Source organism: Paroedura picta, chromosome 10 (assembly GCF_049243985.1).
Source record: "Paroedura picta isolate Pp20150507F chromosome 10, Ppicta_v3.0, whole genome shotgun sequence".
Classification (NCBI taxonomy): domain Eukaryota; kingdom Metazoa; phylum Chordata; class Lepidosauria; order Squamata; family Gekkonidae; genus Paroedura; species Paroedura picta.
This window is the reverse complement of record NC_135378.1, coordinates 87,517,692-87,535,671: the sequence shown is the minus strand read 5'-3', so window position 1 is coordinate 87,535,671 and position 17,980 is coordinate 87,517,692. Positions and strand designations below refer to the sequence as shown.

General features: G+C 50.9%; 1 protein-coding gene across 2 annotated transcripts in view; it reads left to right on the top strand.

The window, feature by feature from the left end:
- EXOC6B (exocyst complex component 6B) overlaps positions 1 to 16,402 on the top strand; it is a 131,903-nt gene extending 115,501 nt beyond the window's left edge. For both annotated transcript variants that reach the window (XM_077301354.1, XM_077301355.1), the window contains 2 exons: positions 11,568 to 11,680; positions 12,915 to 16,402. In XM_077301354.1, coding sequence (XP_077157469.1) covers positions 11,568 to 11,680; positions 12,915 to 13,041 — 240 coding nt within the window. In that variant the 3' untranslated portion in view covers positions 13,042 to 16,402. The remainder of the gene's footprint in view (positions 1 to 11,567; positions 11,681 to 12,914) is intronic.
- The last annotated feature ends 1,578 nt before the right edge of the window (positions 16,403 to 17,980 follow it).

Here is a 17,980-nt window from a genome sequence, read left to right as displayed (position 1 = left end):
GAGTCAGAGGGTTAGTGCCAAGAGCTGTTGGCCACTCAAAGCCAGGAGCAACATGGAAGCAGCGGGGGCGGGGCCAGATCCAGTGGGGCTTCCTCAGACCAAAAGCCCTGCGTGTGTTCTGGGCGTAATCCGGGACAGCTTGTGTCACCAATTCCCCGCCTGGGGCAATTTCGCCTGCTGATGCTAGTGAGAAGTCATTCCTGTTGCCCGTCAGGGGAAGGGAGGGGGTTTAGTGGGTAGAAGCATCATCGATTGGGTTTTGTGCCTATGTGGATTTGTGGTATTTTTTAGGCTTATTTTATTGTAAACCGCCATGAGCCATCCAGGTTGGGAGAGGCAGTATACAAATGCAAATAAATAAAAGCAGCCTCCAACTCTTCCTTGAGCTCCCAGGCAGCTGGGGGGAAGCGAGGGCCTGGCCAGGCGCAAGCTGGATGTGTGGCCCGGCTGTCCTGACTTTCCCAGCTCCTTTAGCCCAGAGATTAATGAGGCATTTCACCCCCTCCCCTCTCCTGGCCATGCTTAACTTCTTGTCTCCTTCCCACTAGCCATGACCTCAGCTCTGTTTGTTTTAAGAAGTTCACGACCTCCAAAGGGGTTTACACCAAAAAAGAAAATAAAATAGAGGCACTCACCCCCCCCCTCCCCGTTCAGAACTCCTGATGCTAAGATTGCAGCCGGGGGACGCGTGCTGCCTATTCTGCGTCCCAGACAAGAGCAAGCAGGGCGTGGACTGCGGTGAGTCGGTGGTGTGGCACAGCCCTGCATGTGCCCTCCTTGCAACGCCTCTGCCCCACTGTAGGCCCCAGCCCCAGCCCCAGCCCCAGGTCAGCCGCCACGGGGCTCTCTGCCCTCCCAAGCAGGACAGAGTGATCCTGGGGATCCTAGTCCTGGCCTCCACATGTGCCTGTGGGCAAGGGGGGGGGAGCCGGCCCTTTCCCATGACCACAGACACCCCCCCCCCCCCGCAATCCATTCCCCTCTCTTGCTGGCCTGGCACAGCCACCGCCTCGGGGAGCAAGCAGGCCCTTTGGAAAGGAAGAGAGCGCAGAAGCACGGGGCAAATGCACAGCCCCCTCCAATACAGACAATAAATTGAAGACCTTTTAGGCGAGGTGATTATAAATAACATTGTTATATTACCAGGATTACTCAGGATACATATGGCCTTGGGTAAGACAGTTGTACCCGAAAGCGAGGCATACCGGATCTCCTTCTGGCATGATGAAAAATGGAATAAACTTGTGCCACAGCAGCCAGCTGGACATTTCTTCGCCTGCCTGTGTTTGCAGAGCTGGCAGCTGTGTGGCACGAGGCAACATGGCCGGGGGCTGGAGAGCAAGTTCAAAGCCAGGTGAGGCTCCTCCAAGAGTCTCTGCAAGCTCGGGGCGGATGGGAAGGCCGAGGGAGTAGTCGCCTCTTCTTCCTCCTCCCCGCCCTCCGTGGGCACCATGGGGTGGGAATCAGACTCTGAGGCTCTCTGCAGAAGTGCCAGACGTGTTCCCTGGGCTGGGGCATGCTGTCCTGCAAGGCCCTGCAGAAGCTGGCCCCTGAACCTGACCCCGGGGGGGGGCCCTCTGGGACAAGGGCAGCAGGGCAGTGTGCTCTGACTTCTGCGGCATTTGGCTCCTCCAGGCCCCGGCAGAACCGGCCAGGCTGCTGCAAGGAGAGGGCCTGGTGCACAGTCGGCCTGGCAGCCGAGCCTCAGCCGCCCCGCTTGGAATGCCGCTGCTGGCAATCCGTTGCTGCAGGTGCTGAGCTGCAGAGGCCGGGCGGGGACAGAGTCGAAAACTTCCCTGGCTCCTGAAGTCTGGAGACAAAAATGTCAAGCATGAGAGGGGGAGGGGGGAGGGAGGGAGGGAGATCCTCTCTTCAGGTTGTTTCCCCACTCCTGGGTCTTAAGGGGGTTTGACTTGCTCCTCTCGTTCTCCTTTCCTGGGTTCTGTCTTGGGCAGGCAGTGCTGTCCTCTCCGCTCAAGCATTCTGCTTCCATCCGGGGACTGTGTGGGAGTTTGTCTAAGAAGGTGTTGTTGAGGGCAAGTCTCTTGCGGAGCCGCCCTTGACTGAGCCCCGGCCCCTTGGACACGGAGCCCAGGACCATGCTCTCCACCTGCGGAGGGAGCCTGGAAGGTACTCTGCCCCCCAGCCACAACCCCCTCCCCCCTTGCGCTTGGCAGGCAGCCCTTCCCAGGCTCAAGAAGGTGGTGGTGTGTCCTCTCCTTAAAAAACCATCGCTGGACCTGCGAGACCAGGCCAACTACCGACCAGTCTCGCATCTAGCGTTTCTGGGTAAGGTAGTTGAAAGGGCCACGGTGGACCAGCTCCTGGCATTCCTGGAACAATCTTTGGTGCTCAATCCAGTCTGGTTTCTGTCCTGGCCACGGGGTGGAGACAGCGCCGCTTGCCCTGATGGACGATCTCCGCCGCCAGTTGGATCGGGAGGGCCCGGCCTTGTTGGTTCTAGTTGTTGGTTGTAGATTTGTCAGCTGCGTTTGACGTGGTCGATTACGAACTACTGGCTTACTGCCTAGCCGGTACGGAGATAAGGGGCACAGCACTCAGCTGGTTATACTCCATCCTCCATAACCAGACCCAGTGGGTGGCAGTGGGAGAGGTTATCAAGTCCATACCGACTCCCTTGTGGGGTCCCTCAGGGCTTGGACCTCTCTCCCACGCTATTCAACATCTTTATGCGCCCTCTGGGCCAGCTGGTGTGGAGTTTCGGCTTAGGGTGTCATCAGTATGAGGATGACACCTAGCTGTATTTCCTTATGGACAGCTGCTCGGACTCCCCCCGGAACCATTTGCCAGATGTTTGCAATCCATGGCTGATTGGTTAGAGCAGAGTCGCCTGAAATTCAACCCCTCCAAGACGGAGGTCTTGTGGCTGAGGAGGAAGGGGGCAGCTCAGGAAGCACGTCTCCCTACCTTGGCAGGAACACAACTCACAACTGGTGAGCTCCCCCTCACTGGAAGTCTTCAAGCAAAGGTTGGATACACACTTTTCTTGGATGCTTTAGGATGCTTAGGGCTAGTCCTGCGTTGAGCAGGGGGTTGGACTAGATGGCCTGTATGGCCCCTTCCAACTCTATGATTCTATGATTCTATGACCATCGCGTCCCAGGCCAGGAATTTGGGAATGACCTTCGACTATGGAGGCTCATATCAAAAAGGTAACTGGCCAGGCATTTTTCCATCTTCGCCAGGCTTGGCTACTAGCGCCCTACCTGTCCCCTGAACACTTGGCCACGGTGATCCATGCGATGGTCACCTCCAGAATAGATTACTGTAACTCGCTGTATGCGGGCCTGCCCTTGAGCCTCACAGAAACACCATGGAGGACCCATATCCAGCCAGTGCTGAGGCAGCTGCATTGGTTGCCGGTTGTGGCCCAGATCCGGTTCAAGGTTTTGGTTTTAACCTTTAAGGCCCTACACAGTCCGGGACCCGTATACTTGAGGGACCGCCTATTGCCCTATGCCCCCCGCAGGGCCTTGCGTTCTGTGGGCACAGATTTGTTGGTCATTCCCGGCCTTCAGGAAGCGCATCTGGCCTCAACCAGGGTCAGGGCCTTTTTTGTCCTGGCCCCTACCTGGTGGAATGAGCTCCCGGGAGAGCTACGAGCCCTGCAGGAGCTTTCAGCGCTCCACAGGGCCTGTAAGATGGAGCTCTTCCGCCAGGTCTATGGCTGAGGCCGGCGCACTAAGGAAAATCTGCTCGCGCAGATCTTTTTAACAGATTTTTGTAACCCGCTACAAGCTGTATGGGAGTGGCGGGCAAGAAATTTAATTAATAAATAAATAAATGCATAAATGCATAAATAAATGAGAGTCTCAAAAGGATTGCACTGTCTTGGACTTTGTGTACCTTCCCCATCAGAGATCCAGACCTTGCCCTGGGGTGGGGAAGCGAGCTCCCTCGTCCCCCCATCCCCCAACACGCACCATGTGTCCAGTTGTGGGTCATGCAGTGCAGCACAGAGCACTGTTGCATTTACCGTCCCCCAGCTGAATGCATGAGCAGCAGCGCCTTCCTCCCCTCCCCTCTGCTTGGCTTGCAGTCGGGCTTGATTTATGTGCCTGCACAGTCAACTCTTTAGTTTGAAGAATTAATGGTATTTGCATATTTTTGTTTTGAAAACTGCCCCAGAAGACAGCGGCTGGATTCGTGGAGGAGCCAGTGCATGAGGCCCCCCTCCTCCAGTTGAGTTGCAGAGGTGAAAAGTTTAAACAGTAAAACCAATAAAGCTGCATTTATGTGACAGATAAATCGTCTCGCATTGTCAGGGCTCTTAGCGAAAGAGCTTCCCTCCCTCCCGTCCTCCTGCCAGCCGTGTCTCTTTGCAGATCTTGCCTGGCGCGAGGGAGGAAGCCGGAGGGAGCCTGCAGAGGCATCCCCAGCCAGGCCACGTGTCCAAAAGATGGATAGGGCTAAATGGTTGTAAAACACACACAACATCCATCATTGTCTCTCCCCTTGGCTCTCACTGAAAGAAGACTGGACTTGGATCCATCGGGGCTGTAAAGTGGCAGGACTGGGGACACCTAACTGACAGGCTGACAAATTGGCCTGCCTCTTCCCCCTGCTCTGGCGGGAGTCTTGGGAGATGGGCTTTGCAGCCGAGCTCCCAGTTGCTCTGTGGCAAAGTTTCCCAAATGTTACTTCGTGCCTGAGTCCTGCTGACTGAATCAGTGGGAGCAGGGAAGACTTTGTCCCCAGGTCCAAAGTGGGGGTCTGCTCATTCTCCCCATTATTGAAGGGTGTTGGTAGACTTGTGGGAAAGGTTTAATAGCCTGAAAGTTAGCAGAGTACCTAGTTAGGCTGATAAGCGCCACATACTGCTCAGTGCATCCAGTCAGAAAACAACAGAGAAAAGCACATTCTCCAAGGTTGCACTTAACTAATACAGAAACTATTAGTGAACTTAATTCTACACATAAAGTAGTAAAGAGGAGATTCCTATTCTAATCTAAGCATCTGGAGGCATCTCTGTACCCACCATATTGCAGGCTTGAGGAATGGAGAAGAAGAGAGAGATGACTCACGAAACAGGAATTACCCCCTAGGGACAGGCCAGTGCAATCAAAAAAGGAGTGGTCATTGTTCCTATCTATCTCTTTCACTCTATGGTGAAGAGAGTTCCTGCTAGAGTCAAAGTCAGGAGGCATCGCTATATTCCCTCTCGATGACTTCATATACAAGGTTCATTTGGCTTCTGATGATGTTAGCCATTCATCTCTTGGAGGTCCCATGGCACATCTGCCACCATGATGTCCAGTCTTGCACCACTTTGTTTAGTTGTGTAGTGTTCTGACCAGCGTTCATTTTGGTCGTGTCTAACCACCTCATTCTTTGTCGGCCTGGTTTCCTTTTTCCACTGACCAATCCTATCATAATTGCTGCCTCCATTGAGTCAGATCTCATGATATGGCCAAGTAAGAGAGCTGGAGCTTTGGGATTTTGCCTACCAGCGATAGATCAGGCTTTGCGCACTGTAGTATTTCCTTGTTTGTGACTTTTGCTGTCTAGGGAACCTGCAGAAGCCTTCTTCAACACCAGAGGTCAAACTAATCGATATTCCTCTTGTCCAATTTTTTCATCATCCAACTTTCACAGCCATAATTGGCTATTGGAAAACTAATCTACATTTGGTTGTTAGGCTTATGTCCTTGCTTTTCCATGCTCGGTTCAAGCTCATCATTGCTGATTGACCCAGAGCAATTTGACATTTTATTTCCATGCTGCAACCACCACTCTGATCCATTTGTGATTCCAGGAAAATAAATTATTGAATGCATCCAATCTCGTCACCATCAGTTGTTATTGTGATATCTTCAAGAAAGGGAAGAAGGAGGATCTGGGTAACTATCGACCCGTCAACTTGACATCTGTAGCTGGCAAAATTTTGGAACAAATCATCAAACATTCGGTCCTCAAGCAGCTGGAACAGAGAGCTGTGATTTCTAAGACTCAGCACGGGTTTTGCAAGAACAAGTCATGTCAGACCAACCTTATCTCTTTTTTCGAGAAAATAACTACCTTGCTGAATCAGGGGAATGTTGTGGACATGGTTTATCTGGATTTCTGTAAATTTCTTGTTGACAAGCTGGTAAAATACGGTATTGATCCTAATTCTGTCAGGTGGATCGATAACTGGTTGACAGCTCATACCCAGAGGGTACTTGTAAATGGTTCAGCATCCTCTTGGAGAAGAGTGACAAGTGGCATGCCCCAGGGATCAACATATTCAACATATTTCAACATTGTTCAACATATTTATAAATGATTTGGATGAGGGAGTAGAGGGGATACTTATTAAATTTGCAGATGACACTAAACTGGGAGGGGTAGAAAACACAATCAAAGACAGAATCAAAACACGGGATAGGCTCGAGAAGTGGGCTAAACTGAATAAAATGAAATTCAATAGGGACAAATGTAAAGTTCTGCATTTAGGTAGGAAAAACCACACACATCAATATAGGATGGGGGAGACTTGTCTTGGCAGTAGTATGTACAAAAAGGATCTAGGAGTCTTAGTAAACCACACATTGAACATGAGTCAACAGTATGATTCGGTGGCTAAAAAGGCAAATGGGATATTTGGCTGTATCAAACAGAGTATCGTGTCCAGATCATGGGATGTGATGGTATTCGCTTTACGCTGCTCTGGTTCGGCCTCACTTGGAGTACTGTGTTCAGTTTTGGGCACCCCAGTTGAAGAGGGATGTTGGAGCATGTCCAGAGGGGAGCTACGAAGATGGTGAGGGGTCTGGAGACCAAGACGTATGAAGAAAGGTTGTGAGAGCTTGGTCTGTTTAGCCTGGAGAGGAGATGACTGAGAGGGGATCTGATAACCATCTTCAAGTAATTAAAAGGCTGCCATTATAGAGGATGGATCAGAGTTGTTCTCCCTTGCCCCGGAGGAACGGACCAGAACCAATGGGATGAAATTAATTCAAAAGAAATTCCGTCTGGAAGAAACATATGGAAGAAGATCCTATATGGTGTGTATGCTGCATTCATAACTGCCTCTCCCCAGAGCTCTGCTGGTAGATTGGGATAAGTTAGCATAGATCTTACTGCGTCTCGCAGCATTCTGTTCTTCCTTTCAGCCACTCCATTCTGCTCTGGATTTTACGGGACATTAGTCTGATGCCGAATACCTTCACTTCTTAGGTTCAGCTGTTCTTGTTTAGACATCATCTCTCTAGCATTATCTGAGCACAGTCTTTGTGATGTCTCCTGGATGGCCACAAAGTCTTTCAGGTGCATGAGCATCTCTGATGTGTTCTTTAACAAATACACAACACAATAGCATGAGAAATGATCAGTGATAATCGTAATAAAAGACTGAGTTTTACTTATACTGTCGGCTAACGGACCGCATACATCCCTGTGGGTTAGCTGGAGCGGTTTAGCGAGCCTACCGGGAGAGGCGGGAAATAAATCTAATAATAATAATAATAATAATAATAATAGTAGTAGTAGTTCTCCCTTCACTTTTCTCTGGAAAGGAAACTCATTGCTTTGGAAATCAGGCAAGGTTCAGCTAGTGTTATCATCAGTTCATGTCCCAACATCAACGCTTTCAACCAGTTGAGTTCTCTTCATAATTTGAATAAATCCATGCCAACAATGTCTCAGTCTTTTATGCCCTGCTGTGTAGCACTTGGTATGATTGCAGGTTTCTGCTAAATTCACCTTGTGTCGATAGTTCACCATATTGCTTAATTTGTATCTCTCCAGCAACTCTCCATCTTTAAGGACGAGGTAAACTGGTTCAAGTCGAGTACTTACTCCTTTGGCATCTTTTATGCCTAGAGACTCCACAAAGTCTACGCTTTTGTGTTTTTGATTCCAGAGGAAACTTCCGTTCTCAGTCCTCTCAATCTGCATTCCAGGATAATGACTTGCATCTCCCAGCTGCTTCACCTCTTCTGCTTTGTGCAGGTTCTCAGCAATTTCTTGGGCATTCTCTTCGCTTTGGAAGCACGCAATCTGATCGCCCACAAGAGCCAGAATATAATAAAGCTGTCCGTCTTTCGGTCTTGTAAACAGGCCAGGCTCTGCAACAGAATCAGAGTCCAGTCAGGCACCTTTAAGACCAACAGAGATTTATTCCAGGTGTGAGCTTTTGAGTGCAAGCACTCTTCCTCAGACTATGGGCTCTGATTTTGTTGTGCTGCTTCAGACAGACCAACACGGCTACCCGCTTGAATCTAGGCCAGGCTCTGCTTTTCCTTGTTGGAGGTTCTGACTTTTCAGCAGCAGAGTTAGTTTGTAATTCAATGCTTTAGCTGCTTATTTAAGTCCATAGCTGTTCTTTTAAAATTTGCAGACAAGATTCTCTTTTCCCATTTTTGGGACGCTAGGAGTCTTAGAGGCTGAGCAGCAGGAGAATATACTAAATATTTATTCCATTCATGTGCACATTAAAAAATTTAAAACATTGACATTAGTCTCACCCCATTGCACAAATCCAGAACATGTTGACACATGGATCAATGACCTGATAGAAAACCAGGTGGAGCCATCTGGCTGCTCCATGTCGATCTCTTCAGCTGGATCTCCATTTCTGTCATGCTCTATTCCTCCCTCCCTTCTCCAGGGATCATTGAATCTCACTGCTAGACTGTTCCGTCCTGTGTCTTTAAACACAACCGCTGGACTTTTATTGCTGTTATTGCACAACAGCGACGTAATCCTTTAATTTCTCTAGCACCTGATCTAATCAAATGGACATGGACAAACCAAGATCCAGCAGCCATGAAAGTCAAGAAGAAGGATTAATCGGTCCTACAAGATCAGAGTAGGCTTTCTGCAAGAGTTTCTCATTGTGTCTCCCTGCCGCCTTTTGCAACAAGGAGCAGTTCTCTTTACTTTCAAGCAACGATCACACTAAACCTCTTCAGCATTACAGTTCTGCAACAGCCCTTGCACAGATTGAAGATTTCTGTGTCCAAGTTTCTTCTGCCATGCAAAGATGCAATTAGAAGGGAATATTTGCCTTGCCTTACAAGGCATCTTGGCTCACTGACCCGTCGCAGATAGTAGAAGCTACCATCAGGATGAGAAATGCTGCATATATTGTGGGTGACCCAAAACTGCTTTCCCTGTTGTTCTCAATGGACAGTGAATTCAGATCAGCCCGTAGAGCAAATACACAGTCCTTTAAAGTAATTGCAGCAACACTTCCTGATACACTCAAAACTTGCAACGGAACTGTTCCAATTCCTTCTGCTGGTCAGGGGCTCCCATCTGCCTGCATCACATTCTGTCCATTATTTTCATTCAGTTCCACAAAGTGGCTTTTATCTTGACACCTCAGAATAACAGCCAAAGGTCCTTTACATTTGATTCTGTCTCTGTTTCCTTTTGCCCTCATTTCTCCCTGCAGGGACACACACACACACACCTTTGCTGATGTTTTTTCTTGGTTCTGCGGAACTTTGCGGTGCGCCCTCTCTTTTCGAAGCGCACAACACCCCCATTCCCATGCCTTGATTTTAACGCAGAGATTGCCCCCGCAGCACCTCCTGATGATCTCCTTGGGCATTCCTAAGGAAGTGTCACCAATAGCAGTTTGCTCTTTTGACTCCAAGACTGTGAGCTGATGAGAATAAGAGATTGGTGTAATTAGTGCACTCTGCTCACTTTAAGGATATTAAGACTTTACCAATCCTTAAGATCCAACAATTAGGACACTGGCTGCTTGCAGTTGTTACTTGACTCACCCTTGTGTTTAGGTGTGCAGAAATATCCCCTCCCTCACACAGCTAGAATTATATCATTTCTTTCTTAAAAGCTGTGTATGCTTGCTTAGACTTTCTCAAACAATTCTCTTTGACTCTCGGCCATAGCTCTCTAGCAGTTTCAGAGCTGGAGACAAGAAAAATAATTTTATCAGATTCGGCATTAAATATTACAAAGCTGGCTCTAGCATTCTCTTCTAGGAGTCTTCTTTTTCCTCCTCATCCTCAGGAGGATCTCTTTCAGTAGCAGGAAACACCTTTTGAACTCTCCGTGCACAGAGCACTTTAGCGTTCCACCTTAGGCAGTTCTGATCATTTAACTTTGAAATTTGAGAGACGGGACACGCCCACATGCAGGCCGGTGAGTTTCAGCACTCCTTCCTTCAGCCCTGGCTTCTCCTCATGGTGCAGGCCCTCCCACCCTGCTCCCTCTTTCAATGTTTCCGTTTCCTTGGCATGAATCAGACAAAAGGTCATTCTCGGGGTAAAGTCCTTCTATTAATAAGGCCAAAGATTTTGGGGAAATGCATCCAAAAGGAAAAGGGGTAAATGCTTCTCAAAAATACTCTGCTCTCTGTTCCCTGTAAGCTGATAGACGCATGCTGCAAATTATTCTGGGTCGCATTAACCAGTATGTTGGGAGAAGTCTAGTGGGGCAAGAATAACACAGCAGAAATGATTCTGCACAGACATGTGTGTATAACTAAAGATTAAGGGGAAAGGTTACATGGCAGGAAAATAACCACAGCCCTACTAGCTGATCTGTTCTAGATCTACACCTCCTTGGGTTCTTCTGCGCAGACTAAAAGAGAGAACAAAGGGATAGGATGTCCCTTGGGTATGCGCAGAAATGGATGTCCCAATCTCCAATAGATTGATTAGCCAATCACCGATCTATGGCTCTCCTTATTAGAAATAAGACAGTTGGAGCGGTTCCTCAGTGGAACAGGCTTCCGGAGGAGGTGGTGGGTTCTCTTGCTTTGGAAGTTTTTAAGCAGAGGCTAGATGGTCAGCTCAGGGGAGGAGCTTTTGTGAGTCACTAAGACCACCAGAAGAACCCTGGTAGATAAGACCATGGAGGGTCCATCTAGTTCAGCCTCCCATCTCACACAGAGGCCCACCAGTTCCTCTGGAGGACCAGCAACAGGGCAGAGAGGCCAAGGCTTGAGATCCTGACAGGATCTCACAAGAGCCCTGCTGGGTCAGACCAACAACCCATCTCACATAAGGACCAACTAGTTCCCCTGTAGTTCCAAAAGCAGGGCACAGAGGCTGAGGCCTTCCCTGGATGTTGCTTCCTGGTTCTGCCTTTGAATGTGGAGGTTCCCCTCAGTCACCATGGTGCACAGAGATCACATAACAGCTTGTATTTTTAGAAGGAAAAAGGTTAATCTGAATGTTCACCTTCCTAACAGCCCTGTGTGGCAGGCCATTATCCTTCATAAGCAGCAGCAGCAGCTTATCGGAGGCCTGCCAAAGAGTCCATGGCAAAGGAGGGTCTTGAGCCCGGATGGGTGGCAGGTTTCTGACCCCCAGGTGACGCTGGACCCCATGGAAAATGGCACCTTTCTGTCCACATTGCAGTTTTCATTGCTGTTCTGTTGTTCAACTGTACGGTTTGTTCTATTGTTACTCCTGTTATTGCTGTTATTCCTGTTACCATGGATAATTTCTCTGTATTGTTATGTTCTGCTATGTTCCATGTGAACCACCCTGAGCCTCAGGGGAGGGTGGTATAGAAATGTAATAAATAAATAAATAAATAAATAGTGCCTAATCTTCATCCATTTTGGTCTTTTCTTATTTTTGCAGCTCTTAGATTTGTTCCTCCAGTGGGACTGGTCTACATATTTGGCCGATTACGGACAACCAACATGCAAATACCTTCGTGTGAGTCCAGCGACGGCACTCCTCTTGCTGGAAAAGTGAGTGCCAGCCAAGACCTTCCCTTGGCAGTTCCCTGGCTCTTGTCCTGTGCTTGCTTCGACAGGCTTCAGGGTTCCCCGCCATCCGTGCCTTCCACTGTCCGGGCCTTGCTGGGGAGGGCAGCGCAGTGGCTTCCTTGGATGGGGCTGTGAGCCCGAGGCAGCTGGGCCGAGAGGGGTAGTCGTAGACGTCTAATGTGGGATTTTATGTCAAAACCTTTGTAACCTGCCGAGAGATGGACCTGAGCAAGGGCCAGAGCCTTCTCAGCCCTGGCCCCCACCTGGTGGAAGGAGCTCCCGGAAGAGATCGGGCCCTGCCTGAACCCCCACAATTCCGCAGGGCCTGCAAAAGGGAGCTCCTCCACCAGGCATTCTTCTGAGGTTAATCCAACCTAGAAACATCTGGCGGTCCCCCTCAAACCATACCCTCCATAACCTGAATATTTCTGTCCTCCTTAGGGGCTTTGTTAAAGTTGTTCTATTGAAATTGTTTGACGAGTTAGTTATGGTAACCTGTTGGAATTGTTATTGATATATTGTTGTGACTTATTAATGTATAATGTTCTGTGTATCCCACAATGTCCCCATGTAAACCTCCCTGGGCCATAGGGGAGGGCGGTATAAAGATCCAAGAAAAGAGACAAACAAATAAATCAGTAGACACCTGCACCTCAAACCCAGTCTGAGGACGTTTTGGCCAAGAGGTGTCCTCCTTTTCTGCCAGTAGAACTGATATTAAGTGGAACTCGTCTGCTCTGGAGAGAGTTGGCGAATCCTAAACCATAAATAATTAACTGGGAGGGGCAGGTCCCAGTGAAGAATCAAATATAGAGAAATATAGACGCACTGGGGAACCAATATGGCAATAAAATACCCAAAATGGACTCATATAAAACTCGGAGGAGCGAATCAGGAGCCGTGAAGCTCCTCTGAGTGGCACTCCAGGGCCAAGTGGCCAATAGTTGTATATATATTAACAAATTAACAAAGGTGAACATTCAGATTTCTAGTTACTTATATATTAACAAATTAACAGGTAATTGTCATGAATACATACGTCATATTTTAGGACCAACTCTAGAGTGACAGAAGACTCTATATAAGTCCATTTTGTATGTTTTACTGCCACGTTGGTTCCCCCGTGCGTCTGTATTCCTCTCTAATCCTCAAGCACGGCCGTGTGTCCTTGCGGGATCCAGGCACTAACAGGGTCCTGTTCTGGCCCTCGTTGCAGGATGAAGGACGGCAGCCGCAGGAACAACGTCTTCGCCCAGTTCCGGAAGATCGAGCGGGACAAGCAGAAGCTGATGGAGGGGGTGGCCAGGCAGCTGCGCAGCCTCATGCACAGCCATCACTCTTGAGGGGAGCGGGCGGCCTGGGCAGGGGTCCCTGAGCCCCGGGGGCGGGCTCAGCGGCGGCCAGCGGGCACGAGGAAGGGGTAGGGGGGCAGCCCCCCCTGCCAAGCCTTTTGAGCTGCTGCGGACCTCTTGCCAATGCCCCCTGCTGCTGGTGGGGAGGGAGTGGTTGTGCTGGGGAGGCCCCCGCCGGGTCCGCAATAAACACCTCCTGATGCCCGGAGCGTGTGGAGCCCCACGCCCGCTCCAGCGGTCAGAGCTCTGCGGTGGCCTGCTGGCCACGTGCCGTGAGACCGGCGGGCTTGGTTCTTCCCCACCAAAGTGCCCTTTGGCATCCCAGGGTCCCTGGGCATGTCACCCCCCTGTCGTGTGAGTGGTGTGCGAGGTGTGCTGCCGTGGGGGTGGGGGCAGGAGGAAGCTCCCTGTGCCTGGGCTCTTTGGGGTGGGCCTGGGTCTTCTTAGGGCCTTCGGGGAGGGCTGCACATGGAAGCCGTCGGAAGGCTGCTTTCCAGCCCCAGAAGAGCAACCCTCTGGGCGAAAAGGTGGCTCCTGCCCACCAAGGGGTCCTGGCTCTTTGCTCTTTGCACAGGGAGGGCTTGGTGCCTTCGCAGCTTCTGGCTGACAGCACGCCTGGGGAGCTGAGATCCCTGTGGTGTCACCCAGGAGCCTCAGGTGGTCCTACACAGAAGCCCCCCCCCCCCCCCCAGTCGTTCCATGAAAGTCATTCCATGATGCTGGAGACCCCAAAGGCAGCTTTTCAGGCTTCTGTGGGGCCATGGGCCAAATCCCCTGGTTGGCCGCTCGCTCGGGTCTTGTTAAAGAGCTGGCTGGTCTTCCTCAGCCTCCCGCGGGATCCATGGGTGAATTTCCACCACAGGCTCTGGGGGTCCTTCTATCCTGGCTGGGCTTCCATGGTGGTCCTGATGACTCGTACCGGGCAAGCCGTGTGGCGTCAGCCGGCTCCCCCCTCCAGCCGTGCGTTTTTCTGACCCGGATTTGTTAGTGAGTCTCTCTTTGTGGCCAAGCTGTCCCTTTTGGGAGATGCTCCCTTTCCTAGATGCACTCAGGGAATCAGAGGCCTTGGCTGAATATCTGCAGGGAACAGGAGGCGGGGGCACAAAATGCTGCGCTCTCAAGAGGGGGGAGGCACCTGCTCCAGCCCTCTGGGCCCTGCTCTCCCCTCTGCAGCGACCGCTTCTCTGCTCTTGGCTGCTGGGGCCACTTGGCTGGGAATTCTGCCAAGAGGCGTCTGGGATCTTCTCCTGCTCCCTTGCGTCTCCCCGAGGCCTGGCCCGTATTAGTGCAAAGGAGATCCTGCCCTAGGAGCAAGCCCTGATGTTTTGCAAGACAACCAGGAACGTCAGCCTGTGCTCCCTAAGAGGAGTGGGATCACTGAGGAAGGTCCAGCCTGCCAGCGAGGGAGGTGAATTGAGGGGCGGGCTGGAACATCCCTGTGTGCCCTGGCCAGGGCAGGAGTCTAGGGCATCGAGAGCCCCCCCCCCCCCAGGAGCGTCTTGTTATGCCAGGAAAGTGCTTTTTTGGAGGTGGAGGAGGGGGACTAGGGCTTGGAAAGGGGGTGTGGCTTGCTCCTCCGTTCCCCCTTCCTCCTCTGACCGGCTCTCCTTCTTGGCCAGTGAAAGAACAGGGCAGCGATGCGAAGGATCCCTGTGCTAAGGCCCAACAAAAGGCAGCTGTGGGCTAGTCAGGCTCTCTAGGCACGGCCAAGCAAGGGAGGCAGCTGATTGGTGCTTTGCCAGCAGCTCCCCCAACCCGTCCTGAGGATGAGAACGTCCACATGGGTGCCAAAGACCCAAGAAGGAGCAGCTCTCCTGTAGTCTCCCTCGGGCCATCTGATGGCTTCGACAGCTGAGTCACGGAAGCTAAGACTGGACTCAGCCAGGTTAAGGCCGGGCCCAAATTCCCTCTGGAGGCTGTGCCCCTTTTTCTTCATGCCCTGTTTAAAGGGCAGGCACAGAATCCGCCAAGAGAAAGCTCTATTTCTCTAGCCAATCTGGCCAAGGTGGACCCCCCCCCTCTAGGAGTCAATCAATGCCTCATGCTCCCGCCTGCTCACCTGCTGCCCTTGGCTGTTAAGCCTGGGGCAGCCTTCCTGGGCAAGACGAGCAGCCCATTCAAGAGGAAGACTGAGGACCTGGGCAAAGCCCATGCTGAGGGGGCAGCTGCAGCAGGCGGGGCTCGGTGCCTGCAGAACGAGGGGCCCCTGTTCTCTTTCTGGCAGGCTCCACAGGGGCAGCAGCAGCACTGGAGGAAGCGGGCGAACTCCCCCAGGCCCCCCCTTGGGGAAGGGCTGCCTCCTGCAGGTTGTGCCTGTGCTGGCCCCTCTGCCCTGAAGGGTGGAGTTCTCCGGGCGCATCCTTTATGCAGCCATTTCACCGGAGGCCAGAAAGCAAAAGTCCTTTGCTCTTTTGCACTTGAGTGAGCTCTGACCCGCCTGTCGGTGATCATGAGGGGAAACGGTCTATTGCCGCATGTATGTGTTTTATTTTTTAAATGTTCTAATGCAAAACTATTTGTTTGTGAATTGATTTCAAGTTCCTCTCACTTAGAAATGATTTCTCTTCTCGCCTTTGTATGTGAGCTCTCTGGCCTGCCGCAAGGGTGCCTGCAGGAAGATGTGGGAGCCGGAGCTGCAGGGCGGCAGCCAGTTGGGAGCTGCCAGGCGCTTGTCTCCCCCTCTGCGCCGGTCCCTTTTGAAGAGGCCACGCAGGGCAAGATCTGTGGCTCCGTCTGAGGGCCGCTCTGTAGCTCACACTCGAAAGGCTGTCCTCTGATGCCCTGCTCTGGTCCCACCAGCCCGGGGCTCTTGGAAGTGGTCTCCTGGAAGCTCCAGCCAGGCCGTGGCTATAAAGGCCTGGGGTGGTGGAGCATTCGGAAAGCTGCTTTCCGCACTACAGCCACAAAGCTGCTACCCAGCTTGCATTGAGTACGTCGGGAGAGAAACAGCTGTGGACACCAGAAGTAAATGCTGACCAGACCTCAGAATGGAAGAGGACCCTGGCAGGAGTGAAAGAGCCCCCAAGGCTGCCCAGTTATGTCCGGGTTCTGCCTTTTGTGCTTCCATCACAACAGCATCGAAGATTTTTTAGTGTATTTTATGAACTTACAAACTAATAGGGGGAAATGAGCTTCTTTGCACACGTCACTGGACATTCTTAGTGAGTGTTAACATGAAAGGGAGTGCTTTCTATTTCATTTTATTTTATTGGTCCTAGCAAAACTACTATTTTAAACAGAGGGGTTGGGGCTGCATGAGGTTTACAGAGGAAATGGCAGTAGAGATTAGCATGTCACGTTGAACTGTACATTTACTATCCATCCATAACTTTTATTAAAACCATATCACGGATCTCTTTCAATGTGTGCTTTTGTTTAGGTGCCTCTAGCAAGTGGGAGAACGAGAACTCGCTCACATTCCGGCAAAATAAGTGCCAGGACAGCCCGGGTGGGTGGGAATGTGGAGGTGGGGCTGTGGGGATGCCACAGGATTGCTAAGGGAGGATAGGGAAATGGCAGCAAAACCAAACAAATATTTTGCATAGATCATTGTCATGGAAGATGAATGGGCAACCACAGGGGCAAAATGAGATCCTACACAATTACAAGGCTGCCTTTTGGGCACGTAGATAAGGTCTGAACTGGCGAAGGATGAGGCTTGGGAGGTGTAGTGGACTCCCCAGTGCAAATTTCAGCTGCATATTTTGTTTTCAGTTTATTTGGACAGTGTGTGGGCCTAGTCTCCAGAAATGTCTTCACGGGGGAAAAAAACCAAACATACCAGTATTTAAAATAACGCCAGTGGGAAAACTAGCCATAATCACGTGGGAGCTGAGCCGGCTGTGGAAGCAGCTATTTTTGCCCCGGTTCCCCGCATGGGTGCCTTGGCCAAGGGCACACATCATCCAACCTCCATTGTTTCCAATGGGGAGGCAAGAACAGAGAATCTTTTTTTCTTTCCACTGGAGAGATGGGGTCTCCTAGAATTGGCCCCCCTGGTCTGATCTTGTTGAAACTGGGGGGGGGGTCTTTGAGGAGGGGCTCCTGCAGATCTTGTGCCTCTACTTCAGACCCTTCTCCCTCAGACCATGGTATAGATGGGAAAGTGAAAGGTCCACATGACTGAATCGCATCCGGACTGTAGTTCGGCAATTTGGCCCATGCGGATTGAAGTGGATTGATTTAAGGACAAGTGGAATTCAGACCAGATTACTCCAAAAAGTGTCCCAATCAACCTTGAGTCGGGATCTTTGTGGACCATCAGAACCGAATTGCACATTCCTAGACGTGAGCAACACCAGATACTTTGGGGCCTGAACTTTGTGCATTTCATGCTGCCCAGCTAAAATTAACACTTTTGAAAGGAGGAAATAATCACTTCCCACTGCGTGAAGGAAAAGAATCCGCCAGACCACTCTGGTTGCTCTCTCTGCCTGATAGTGCTCTGCTAGGCAAGAGTGTTTTTCCCAGGTTTGATTGCTTCAACAGAAACAGAAACTTTTTGGTTTCGCAAAAAGCCCCCCCCCCCCCGTTCAATCCAGACCTTTTAAAAACCTGCAGAATATCAACCATCCCATTCAAAATACACATCAATTCTCCTGGGAGATTGAGGCCCACACTGTATTGCGTGGCATTAGCCATGATGCTCGGATGAAGAGGGGGACAGAATCCCCTCAGTGTACCCGGAAACCCCTCAAAGCCTCTTGGTCATGTCCAAGCCTCCTCTCAGTCGTCTGCATCACTTGATGCACAAGGAAAGAACCAAAGAGGATTAAGAAGGCGGGGGGGGGGAGCATAGTTGATCTTGGAGGTTTACCCATAGGGGAGGAGAAGGAGGCAGACGCAGGCTGGTGCCTGGTCCTTTTCTCTCGCTTGCCTTCCTAGTTCAGGAGCTTGTGCAAGAGTCAAGAACTGTGCTCCATCAGAGCAG